Source organism: Lycium barbarum, chromosome 10, assembly GCF_019175385.1.
Source record: "Lycium barbarum isolate Lr01 chromosome 10, ASM1917538v2, whole genome shotgun sequence".
Classification (NCBI taxonomy): domain Eukaryota; kingdom Viridiplantae; phylum Streptophyta; class Magnoliopsida; order Solanales; family Solanaceae; genus Lycium; species Lycium barbarum.
In genome coordinates this window covers 80,037,007-80,049,847 of record NC_083346.1, presented here as the reverse complement: position 1 = coordinate 80,049,847, position 12,841 = coordinate 80,037,007, and the positions used below count along the sequence as shown (strand labels likewise).

The window sequence follows — 12,841 nt, the reverse complement described above, 5'->3', positions numbered from 1 at the left end:
GCCGATTGAGGATGGTGTTGGTTAATGACGGTGGTTGTGGATGGTAACTAATGGTGATGGTGGTAGTTGGTGGTGGTGGCTGATATTTGTGGTGGATGATAGTGATAGTTAATGATGGCGGTGAATGATGATGGTGGTTGGATATATATTGGTGCTTGATAGTGGTGATAATCTGTAGTGATTGGTAGCTGTTGTGGTAATGGTGATGATTAAATGGTGGCCAGCGGTGGTGATAGCTGATTGTAGTGGTTGGCACCGGTTGTGATTATAATTGAGGATGACAGCTGTGGGTGGTGGTTGTTGGTAGTTGATAATGGTGGTGTTGGCGGCGGTAGTGGTGAATGGATGGAGTATTGGTGATTGCTATTTTATCATTCAAATCTAGTCAGACCTGTTAAGTGGTTGTGAAATAATAAAAACACTTAATGGTTAAAATATGTAATTCAATGGTTGAAGTCGATACACTTTATTCATGAATATGTAAAAATTTATACGATTACAAGGATTCTATCCAAGGAAAGAAATAAAAACCAATAAATGAAAATATTACAGGAACTTCTACATATGTCCAGAATATATTTACAGCTCATATTCTATAACATGACTATGTGCTGTGACGGAATGTTGGCGAGTGAAGAAAGCTCATGTCCAGAAAATGAAGGTAGCAGAGATACAGATGCTGCGATGGATGTGCGGTCATACCAGGAGAGATAGGATTCAGAATGAAGTGATTTGGGACAAGGTGGGTGTGGCCCCAGTAGTGGATAAGATGCGGGAAGGGAGGTTGAGATGGTTCGGCCATGTGCAGCGGAGATGCATTGATGCGCCAGTGAGGAGGTGTGAGATGCTGGCAGTGGTGGGCCCGAAAAGAGGGAGGGGTAGGCCAAAGAAGTCCTGGGGAGAGGTGATTCGGCAGGATATGGCGCTACTTCAGCTTACCGAGGACATGACTGGTGATAGGAGGGTGTGGAGGCGAGTATCAGGGTAGAGGGCTAGTAGGGGGCCGCGAGGATTTCTTTTCCGCATTAGGAGTTTTATTATCTTTGTTCACTCGCTTATTTTTTATATCTCTCATATAGCTTGCTTGTTTCTCTCTTGCTTTCTTCAACGTCATTTATCTTATTATATGTTGCTATTACTGCCTATTATTATTGTGTCTTGGCACCTTTTCTTGAGCCGGGGGTCTATCAGAAACAACCTTCCTACCTCTCAAGGTAGGGCTAAGGTCTGCGTACACTCTACCCTCCCCAGACCCCACCATGTGGGAATACACTGGGTATGTTGTTGTTGTTAATTCTATAACATGACTGATTAAGATTCAGATGTAAAAAACAAATGAACTTAATGATTGGGATCTAAATAATTAAGAGTAAGAGGCCCAAGTAACTAGATACCCCATAGTTGCGGTATTATATTCGTGAGGCACTCTGTGGTGGTTAGATCAACTATGTTGGATGGGGCGGAGTGTTGGCCAGTCAAGAACTCTTACGTTCAGAAGATGAAAGTTGCGGAAATGAAGATGCTGCGATGGATGTTTGGGCGTAATGGGAGAGATAGGACAAGAAATGAAGATATCTCGGGCAAGGTGGGAGTGGCCTTGGTGGAGGCAGTGTTATCAAAGGCGCGCTTTAAGTGCGCTTAAGCCCTGAAGCGAGGCTCAAAACATGTTGAGCCCTTCGTCTCGCTTTATGTGCGCTTCAGTGTCATCATCAAGGCTCTAAGACATACTTTTCTTTGCCAATGAGCCTCTCTTGGAGAGGTGACACTAGAGGATTGATATTTCACTTTATCGTAATATTTATACAATTTCTTTGTCCATATATTTGTTATTCATGCTTATTATTTTCAATCTTGGACTAAACATATATATATATATATATATATATATATATATATATATATATTTGTATTTTTGCACCATTGCGCTTTTTTTCATTAAAGCCCACGCTTTATTTGCGCTTTGCGCTTAAAGCCCCAGCTGACCTTAGAGCTTTGTTGCGCTTTTTGCTTTTGATAACACTGGGTGGAGGATAAGATAGGCGAAGTGAGGCTGAGATGGTTCGGGCATATGTAGAGAAGATGCACGGATGTCCAGTGCGGAGGTGTGAGAGGTTGGCTATGGACGGTTTCAGGAGAGGTAGAAGTAGGCCGAAGTAGTATTGGCGAGAGGTGATTAGGCAGGAGATGGTGCAGGTGTAGCTTACGGAGGACATGACCTTAGATAGGAGGTTATGGAGGACACAAATTAGGGTAGAAGATTAGTAGGTAGTTGAGCGTTGTCCTACTTATCCTTTCATACTAGTAGTCGTAATATGACTCTTGTAGTTTCTTTTCCTTCGATTTCTGCTAATATTTGTTGTTTCTTGCACTTCAATTATTGTGGTAATTTGTGGCTTTTTATATTGCTTTGAATTGCTTCTCCTTGTGCCGAGGGTCAACCAGAAACAGCCTCTCTACCTCCCAAGGTAGGGGTAAGGTCTGCGTACATTCTACCCTCCCCAGACCTCACTTTGTGGGATTTCACTGGGTATGATGTTGTTGTTGTAATCTGTTAATAAAATATTCCTTGAGTGTTGATTGAAGTAAAAAGTTGAATGGATAATCGTGCTTCTAAATTTAAATATTTGGAAGATTTCTTTTGGTTTTGTAGCTGATTTTACTGTAATGCAGTGATATACAGGACTTGAAATGCTTTAGAATGGTTCAGTGTGCAGCACATCTTGCATAAAGTTCTGTTCCAAATCATAACTCAGTATGATGTGAAACTAGTTGCTTTTTTCTATATTTGGTAGCTTCTGTCTATTGAGAGAGGTCCAAATTGCTATATTGTCAAGCTTTAATGCACATTATTTTTATTTAGTATATTGCTTTAGTTTCTATTGGAATTGGAACTTCATTAGGATCTTGACTGCTGTCTATGATTCATTTCATTCTTGATCCTCATACTCTTACAGATCTGGCCCCTATTGGATTGATGTTTTTTCATCAAGTAAGGGTACAATACCTAATGCCCTAGTTGTATATGTTTCTTTGATTTAATACTACAGATAAACTTAACCACATATTTAAATTTGCACGGTGGTATGTTGATAGCCTTTAAATTAGCATATCTAAAAAGTAATCACTTCCACAATCCAAACAAATAATCACCAGGTTTCTATTACAAGATCCAGCTACCTACTTATCCACCCTCCCCCATCGAAACAGGTACAAGAAGACCACCCGACTGACAAGAATCTCATCTAAAGTTCATTACTTAATCTTGCAGTGAGTGCAATTAAAATCTCATAGAAATAACTAGGTGTGGCTATTGTTTGGTATTTGATGCACAAGTTTAAATCAAAATCTCATTTTGAGTTTCAGGTGCAAAGGTGCTACTTATTATAACGACCTGTCTTCTGTTTGGCATCTCGCTCGCTGTGGTTCAACTAGGTGTTGTTCCACCATTTACTAAAGATACTGCCAGAGCTGTAAATGTAAGTTGATGAATGATCAATCTTCCATGCAAACTGCAAAATAACAAATCTTGATGTTGAATCACAACTCAGCTTAGGTGCCAATCTTTTACCTTGCTTTATCCATAAGTTGGAAGAACCATGGAACACTTATGATATCCAATCAATAATCAGTGTCGATGATTGAATGCACTTTGTATAGAGTCAAGACTTTATGTAGGATTCTCTACTTCTTTATACACTATGGATGCAGGGGTTGTTCCGTTATATCAATAAAATAATTATCTTCATCAAAAAGAAGTTGGAAGAACCGGGAGATGCTCCTGTTTGATTTTCACTTTTTTGTGCTTCATTAATGAAACAATCAGTGTCCATTGATTATTAATTGAATTCTTTGATCATGATATCTGTTGGTCATGTCGACGGTTTTAATATTCTAAACCGAGCTACAATAAAAATTCCGCTGCTGCATATTAGCAACATGTATAAGAGCTAAAATAGGAGTAGGCCCCTCCATGGCATCAGGTAAATGAAGGGGGAATTTGATGGATATAGTTTATATTTTTCATTTTAAATTTTACTTACCAAAAAATAAAAATTAAATGGATTTAGCAACTACTCCGGCAAAGAAGAAAACAGCACGACCTCACATTTACTGGACTCTCTAGACCTCGCTCTTTCAACACTTGAATGCTTTCAAAAGAGTCGGGCATGACCCTGTCTCTTAAGTGTGTGATCCACCAATTCACTAAGTGACTTCTTCTACCGCTCCGCTTGAAGCCCCTATGTCCTTTCACTTATCGATATAATACGCAAATCATTTTAAATTAGATAAGCTCTTTGTGCATAGTCATACTCCACTAGTGAAGATGTAAGGAGCATATTACTTCAAAAGTTCTTCGCAGGGCATACTTATATCCTTTAGCAAATGTAGCTTGCAAAAAGTTACTCCCTCTGTCCCAATTTATGTGATACACTTTCCTTTTTAGTCTGTCTCAAAAAGAATGATACATTTCTATTAGAAATTTATTTTAACTTTAAACTTCTCATTTTACCCTTAATGAAATGATTTACAACCACAAAAATATCTTTGACTTGTTTTAGACCACAAGTTTCAGAAGTCTTCCTTTCTTTCTTAAACTTTGTGCCTAGTCAAACTATATCACATAAATCGGGACGGAGGGAGTAATATTTTCTCTACTTTAAGGTCCAATTCTCCTTAAAATACTATATGATAATGAAATTTGCATAGAGGTAGCATACCATGCGAAAATTTGATGACTATTTGAACTCTTATTTTCAGGTTGTGCATGTTGTAGATATGACAGGAGCCAATGGCAAAAAGCAAGAACCAGCCTCTCACATTTCTTTATTTTCAACTACTCCAGGAAATCTGGTTAAGGAGGTTGAACAGATTGGAGAAGGATTTACTTGCGGCACTGATAAGCCTCTTGATTTTGTAACATTTTCGGTCAAGTATGGTTGTTGGAGCGACAAAAATGCTAATATTGGCTGGCATGAGCCAGATATTCCTCTGTTTCGTGTTGAGAATGATACCAAGGGTGACAATAGAGTTACTCATGTATCCATTGACACAAAAGTTTCCACACGCTGGACTCTGGGTATCAATGCTGATGAAGTCGAGGATTTCCAGTTGAAAGGTACTAACTAATACTTGTGAAGGTTGTCATTACCTTTTCTTTATATTTGATATGTTTCACTAGCTGTCGAATTTTCGGATTTCAGAGGGTTACGTTTCTCTCAATGTGAACTGTCTCGAATAGTTCTCCAAAGAACTTGAAGCGCGAAAATGATTCAGTTAGACGGTGAAAGTACTTTCCCATAGAACTACATTCCTATTCAACAAGGCTAATACACAGAAGAAACTTCTTTTCCGATCATGCTTTTCCCATGGTGTTCCACAGTTCATTGTTTAGGACTGTTATTATAGCTTATAGCCTGTTTGGCCAAGCTTATTTTTTCCCAAAAGGGCTTATTATAAAAAAGTGAGGTGTTTGGCCAAGCTTTTGGGAGAAAACAAGTGCTTCTGGGGAGTAGCAGAAGCTGTTTTTCAGAAGCTAAAAAAAATTGCTTTTGCCCAAAAAGCACTTTTTTTGAAAAGCACTTTTGAGAAAAATACGCTTAGAAGCACTTTTTAAAAGCTTGGACAAACACTAATTGCTACTCAAAAGTGCTTTTTTAAATAAATTGGCCACACACAAACTGCGTTTCGCCAAAAGTACTTTCTTGAAAATCACTTATGAAAAAAGTACTTTTCAAAATAAGCTGATTTTAGAAGCTTGGCCAAACAGGCTATTAGTCTATTTGGAGAGATGATGCACCTATGAGCCGCCTTTTTTTTAAAATAAAAGAATCTATTTACCTGGACAAAGTGAGTTTTTCATATGCCTGAGATAGCATGAGCTTTCATCAGGCTTTTGCCCCCTTCACCTAAAAAGGCCACAGACTGTTATCATTGTTCTTCGTCTTTATACTCTTGTAGATAGATGGCTAGGTTCTTACAGAAGTTGCATAAAATTAACAAGATGGTCTGTTATATCTTCGTTCTTAACAAGATCAAGGTTCTAGATGAGGCCTGGCCAGTATCATTATCATATCATGCTACGTTGCTAACCAAAGGTTTTAAGGGATTTATTTTTGTTAATTCTATAATTCTAGCCAGGTCTGACTTTGTGGTGGTCTAACTTTGTGCTCTTATCAAACTATTTCCACTGTTAGATGTCTCCACTCAGAACTGATAGGTAGATATTTTATGTAGTCTACTCGACTTGCTAGAAAACAATTTAGAGAAATTTGTTTGGCTCAAGTCGTGCATCGTGCTAAGGAGATTCCATAATTAGCTCTTAGTTCTGTTGTAGTTAAAATTGCTCCTCGTGCTAACTTAATGTAGCCCACATGCTTCATGTCCTTGGTCCTTGCCCCATCAGTTACACAAAAGCTTTACTCCCTTAAAATGATGCTCACTAGAAATGGTTTAGTAAGATCTAAATAATAAACTTTTCTATAGTTGTTGGAAGAGAATGGTTTCTTGGGTGGGCTGAGGTTAAAGCTCAATTCCTCTCATGCTCTCTAGACCGCATTCTTGTGCAGGACTAAATGAGGCGACAAGTTTGCAAAATAAGTTGAGAAAATTACCGTAAAATGGTTGTTGTTCTTATCATTTAGAGGGTATAGAGGAGGGGGGGGGGGGGGGGGTTGGGGTGGGGGTGGAGAGGAGGTTTTGTGACCTTGGTTTGAATCATGTATATAATTGGAGACGAGAGATACAACTACTTTATGAAGTTGGTTGAATTTTGTCTAGAAATGATCTCTATAACCAAGTTCCAGTACTTGTATCAGATAGTTGAAATACTTCTCTTTCTGTCTCTTATAGTGAAACAATTCTCTCTTTCTGCTCTTGGTCCTACATTTCGAAATTTAGCCCCATATCGGAAGCGTAAAAAAGAGGTAATCACTAAGAGCAGCTTTTTTCTTTTGAACTTATCTAGAGAAATAAAGCAAGGTGATAACTTTTACGCACTAAGGAGTTTTATATTATTGGCTTGATAATAAGTAAGCTAAGCGAATTATATAGATTACAAACACTTTGGAGCATAACCAGGTGGAGACCTGAAATGAGCCTCCTAGGGGCTCCTCAAGAATCTTAGGGTCAAATTGTCGAAACGAAACTGATCACTTGTTCACCAATACACAGAGTACATTGTCACTCCTGCATAATAATCATAGCCGAGAACACGTGTGTTATCTATTGTTAATTTCACATATAATACATAGGATACTCCACAAAAGGAAAAAAAGGCTTAATAAATTGATTATCTTCCTACATATGTTGACGTTGTAAATTTTGTTTGGTTTTATGTCATTTTGTCAGTAAGCACCAATTGTCATTTGGAAACTAGGAAGCAGGGAGTTTGTCTGTTATGCTTAGTATTTTTGACGTGTCTAGTAATAAGTGAATAATGGATACACTCTTTCTATACTGGAGATAGTTGCGTGTAATGATAGATTACGGCTATATTATTAAAAGCTTGTGGTAAGAATGGATTTCTTTCCACTGTTCTTTTGATCTTTGTCCCCCCAACTTTGTGGGGATTGATGTTGGTGCAGACGGTCATGAGGAGTTAGTTCCAATAGGTGACAAGAGTAATGCAGATGGATGGCACATAATTCAGTTTTCAGGAGGGAAAAAGGCACCAAGGGAATTCAGTCTGACACTTTTCTGGGCCGACAATCATACTCATAAGTCCCACAAGAAGGATAGCAACACAGAGCAACCCTTGCTAAAACTGCGGACAGATGTTGATAGAATAACTTCCCCAACTGAAACAGTACTTGGGAAGCTTCCTCAGTGGTGTTCTTTGTTTGGAAAGTCCACATCTCCTCTTACCTTAGCTTTCTTGAGTAGTTTACCCGTTGATTTCTAGGATTCGTGCAACTTTTACCGGACAAAAAGCAGAGTAGCTACAAGACTTTGATAGGGGTGGCCATAGTACTTCACTGGTAACAAAGTACAACCCGTGCTCATGGTTATTTTTATACGCCAGAGTAAATGTTTGATTTACAGCAGCCTATAAAGTTCATTAAAGCTTCAATTTGTTTCTTCGATACCTGTCAATCAGCTAACCAAATTATATTTATGTGAGACTTATTAAGTATAAATGCTTTCTCATAGCTTGCAATATTTTTATCTAAATTTCCTGCAAAGGTAACTTTGTGTTTAATTATTTGTAGAAACAAAATCTCTAAATAATGATCTGTTGCTGTTTCTAGCATTTTGTTTCTTCATTCGAGTGTTTTTGGGTCTTTTTCCTTCTCAGGAAGATATTTTTTTTGGCTTTATCAAGATTCATTTTGCGTTCAAATTTTTCTTTTTCAATTGTAATTTTATCAAATTATCGTGAATAAACATATGACTCTTCGCATTACATGCTGGTAAATACCAGTACAAATTTAAAATCTTATAAAAACATATTCAGGCTCTACAACTTTTCTATGACGGTATACTTCTGCAACTTTTCGTAGTCCTTTCAATCTTCTTCCTCTATTTTTTTTTCGTTCAAAACGTTGATTCTTAGGGTGTGTTTGGTATGACTGGAAAATATTTTTCGGAAAATATTTTCCTATTTTTTCTTGTTTGGTTGCACTTAAAGATCTTGGAAAATGTTTTCCTCCAAATAGGTGAATGTTTTTCATAAAAATTTAAGGGAAAACATTTTCCGGATTAACAAAAACACACTAATGCATTCCCCAACCACCCCGCACGCCCCACCCCCACAACCCCCAACTCCACCCCCGTACCAACAAACCCAACCCCACCCCTCCCTCCCCACCACCCCACTTATGCAGAATTAGGTATCATTGGGTGTGCCTTGCCCTTTAAGTATTGTGATACATATGCTCCACTTTGTGCAGAGTATGATGCTTCATGCTAGAGTTTAACTTTGTTCGGGATAGAAGAGAGTGCAGTTCATTCAACGCTCAGAGAAAGATAGAAACACCTCTGTTTATGACATTAACTTCATGTGATGGTTTCTTCATCGTCCCGCAAATCATATTGGAAAATCTCTTAACACCTTTATTATCTAAAGCACTAGTAAAGACATTCATGCTTCGAAGGCAGCATTATCACTTTTGCAAGACCATGCTACGTAGATTAGCAGGAATCGGGTATAAAGTTTGTGGCAGACTTGGGTATAAAGTTCATGGCAGACTTACCTCTCCACCATATATTTTTCGCATAAGAGAGTACTTTTTGGGCACTTCTCTTCCTATGTGGGTAAAATGTGTCTTTAGACCTAACCTACTTTTGCCCTAAATCCCTTAATGCCGAGAAGTATAAATTAAACCTTTTTTAGGTCCAAAATATACAAGAGAGAAAGAAATGAGTTGCATTCATTTTTTATGGTTTTAGTGAGAAAATTGTGTCCTTTTGCTTCAGAAAACTTATGCTCATGCAGTCTGCTTCAAACTACATTTTATGAATTATTAATCATTGGGTTGTGCTTCTTTTGACATCATCAAAAAGCAAGTGTATCAACAAGATCAATTGCATTTAGTCAATAACAAACTCATGGCCACTCAGGCTACATTGTCATAAACATAATACAAGAGCACTAACAACATTTTTTTTAAAAATCTTAGGAGAAATTTTTGCATGTACCACATTAAGTCATAAGGCGCCCCCTCCCCCCCCCCCCCCCCACCCCCCCCCCCCCCCCCCTAAAAAAAAAAAAGGTCATAAGACCCAAACCAAAGGATTGCTACATATCAATCTAATACTACCAGGAAAGATATGGAAATCAGGTTGGTATTTGGTAGGATTTAGGCTTGGTATTGATTGTGAGAGGATAGGGACCAGGTTCTATGTTTTAGCTCGTTTGGTTTATGTAAGTCCCTATAGCTTGTTTTAAGGTGATTACAGATATCCTGTTTATTTTATATTCTCAACCTTCAAGATCATGTGTTTTTCCCCTCTCAACCATCCTCATTTGCTTCTTTCTTCATACCCACTAAATGTGGTTGTAAGTCAGTCTTGTTTCATCACATTCTTGATTGAGAACTTCTCTCTTGTCAATAACTCCTCCAATGTTTCTCCATGTTCAACATCTTCCCTTTCTTTTTTCAAAGTCGCACTATATCATTCTCCCTGGGTCGCTGCTTGTGTTCTATACTAATAAATATTTCAATTTCTTAGCATGTGTGGCTTTGGGAGTTTGCTATGATGATCTCTTAAGGTGGATTGAGGTTTTTACTGACCAATAGATATGGACTTGCAAATAAGGGAGAGGATTTGTGATATTTCTGGGGCTAACTCAAGTTGGTTTCTCTCAAGAAAGGATTATATAACTGACTTGGGTAGATTGTGACCGTACAAACATATTTATGTAACTTTCTATTGGAAGGAGGTGCATACCTGATAGTTATAAGAACTAGATTCTTTGACTAGTTTTCTCCTTGTATCTGTTGTCTCTGCTCAATTGATCAGCCATGAGTGCATACCAGTAAATGTATAAGACTGAGTAAGACATTGTTTCACTTAGATCCGTCTCAAACACTCCCTTTTTATAGTCATATTGAGGAGAGATTTATTGTACTCAGTTCATCTTCCAATTTTGCTGTCTAGTCAACTCTTTGACCGTGATCACATCTTAACTTCCATTTCTACTAGAATGCAACTCAAGTGTTTGAATCACTTCCGAGCCCCTCGAGATTCAATCAAACTATCCAATGAAGTCATAAATCATGTTTCGGACCTAACAGAACTTTCAAAACTCGATCTGAGTTCGTTAACCCCGGATGTTGGCTTTGATCAATCCTTTATTTATTTCAACTTAAAAACTTCTAAATTTTAGATTTTCTTCTCCGATACTCACCTGATTGCCTCTTGAACCATGCCATTCATCCCCCTAAGTCACAAACATCATTTTAAAGCTATAGGAAGGGTCATTTAAGGAAAATGAGTCCTAATGCTCAACATCATCTACCACTTAAACAAACATTCGTCCTCGAACGGGTAAAGAATACCACAACTGTCGAGTAGTTATAGATATCCATCATAAACCTCATGTAAGCATCCCTGGACAAGGATTACACCGATAGTACTTCTTGTTTGCTAAATCTTTCAAATTCCTCTTTAACTTTCGTCTCAAAGCATTCTTCTACTTCTTTTTCTATTATTCATATCCGGAACCTCCTCATTATTTTCGTATGGAATACCTGATTTTGATTATAATCACACTTCTGAACGTAATTAATTGATTACACCAATACCTTGATCGCCACCACAATATCTTAGCTGTAGCTGCAATTCATTCCCAAATATGTACCGGTAAAATACCCTGATTCTACTTATCTTTCATTCACACCTTCCAAAGCTGTCATTGGTACCAAGAATCCTTGGAAAACACATTGTCAAATGCTGCAAGTGTCACACCCCGAATTTGGGCCTGGGCGGATCGACACTTAGTGCTTGAACTTGACCAGGTGGACCACATACATGACATAAACTTTACGGAAAGATAAATCACATAAACTGTACAGAAAGATAAATCATAAGGTAGATTAAATCCTGAAAATACTCATAAGTTTGCATAAATGAATAACTGCATTAGTTTTAAAACATAAAATATATAGCCAAAATAGGATAAAGACGACATCTGTAAAACTGACATGACATGCTAGTCTATAAAGCCTCTAACATAATCTGAACCAAAAAGTTTACCAGGACAAGGTCCTGACATACCCAAAATACTAATAAACTAAAATCAAGATAACACTCTGAATAGCAAGTGGGGCTCATCTAAGCTAATAGGTAAAGATCCAAATGAGCAGTCTCACCGTTCTAAGTATTTGTACCTGCATCGTGAAATGCAGTGCCCCGATAAAAGGGACATAAGTACTGTGGAATAGTGATACAATATTGAAATGCGGAAGAAACCATAACTAAGAACAATAAAGTAGAGGATATAAGATTGACACCAGAAATGTGATTAATTGCAAATAAAGGCTATGTTAAAGCCTATACCCTCAATTAATAGAACCAAAACAAGCACCTAATCTGTGACATAGACCTCAAGGGAATTAATTTCACCCTTGCAACTGACCTTTCCAAAACAAAGTATCAATGAAAGCTTCACCAAGCTTCTTTCAAGTTTCAATGAGAAAAACAACAATATTTAACATAATTTAAGGAATGAAAGGATATAGACTAGTATTTATACTAAACTAGGCTAAGGCTAAGAGGACTAATATGACTATTACATATATACCCTTAATAAAATAAGAGCCTTCTTAGTCTTCTTAGAGATGATGACTTGTCTTTTAAGAATAGCCTCTATGCATAAATAGCTTCTTTTTCCCTACTCCAAGTATTCTCTCAAGTGGAGTCTTGTACTTTCATTTTAGCATGTTCTTGAGCTTCAAGCCTTCATGCCAAGCCCCTATAAGCCTCCAAAGTAGCGACTTGATGAAAAGTCCACGGACTCCCTAACTCGGCTTCGCTTGCAGAGAATTCAACCTCGAACTTATACCTTGCAAAACATAGAGGAGAATAAGTGTATGTCCTCTCATTAACAAAACAAGGTAATCATCATAAGGTGGATGAAAATACCTAAAGTAAGCATAGTACACAACCAACACACTAAATGGCTCACTCTTATGATATAACCAAGCACCATAAGAATCTAGAAAAAGTATGCATCCAAATATTGTCAAAGACACTTGGCTACTCAAGACACTTTGACAAAAGGGTAAATCAAAAGAACCAATGCATTTGGAAAATCAAGCATGCAAGTTCTCATTAGGCTTAGCAATCAAAAATCACACTTCTCCTCTTACGTCAAGAAACAAGGGATAACCCTCATGAC

General features: G+C 37.7%; 1 protein-coding gene across 1 annotated transcript in view; it reads left to right on the top strand.

Annotated features, from left to right (window-relative positions):
- Window positions 1-8,257, top strand: part of LOC132612686 (uncharacterized) — a 53,349-nt gene extending 45,092 nt beyond the window's left edge. The window contains exons 11-13 of the mRNA XM_060326797.1: window positions 3,364-3,476; window positions 4,759-5,116; window positions 7,584-8,257. Coding sequence (XP_060182780.1) covers window positions 3,364-3,476; window positions 4,759-5,116; window positions 7,584-7,900 — 788 coding nt within the window. The 3' untranslated portion in view covers window positions 7,901-8,257. The remainder of the gene's footprint in view (window positions 1-3,363; window positions 3,477-4,758; window positions 5,117-7,583) is intronic.
- Window positions 8,258-12,841: the final 4,584 nt, after the last annotated feature.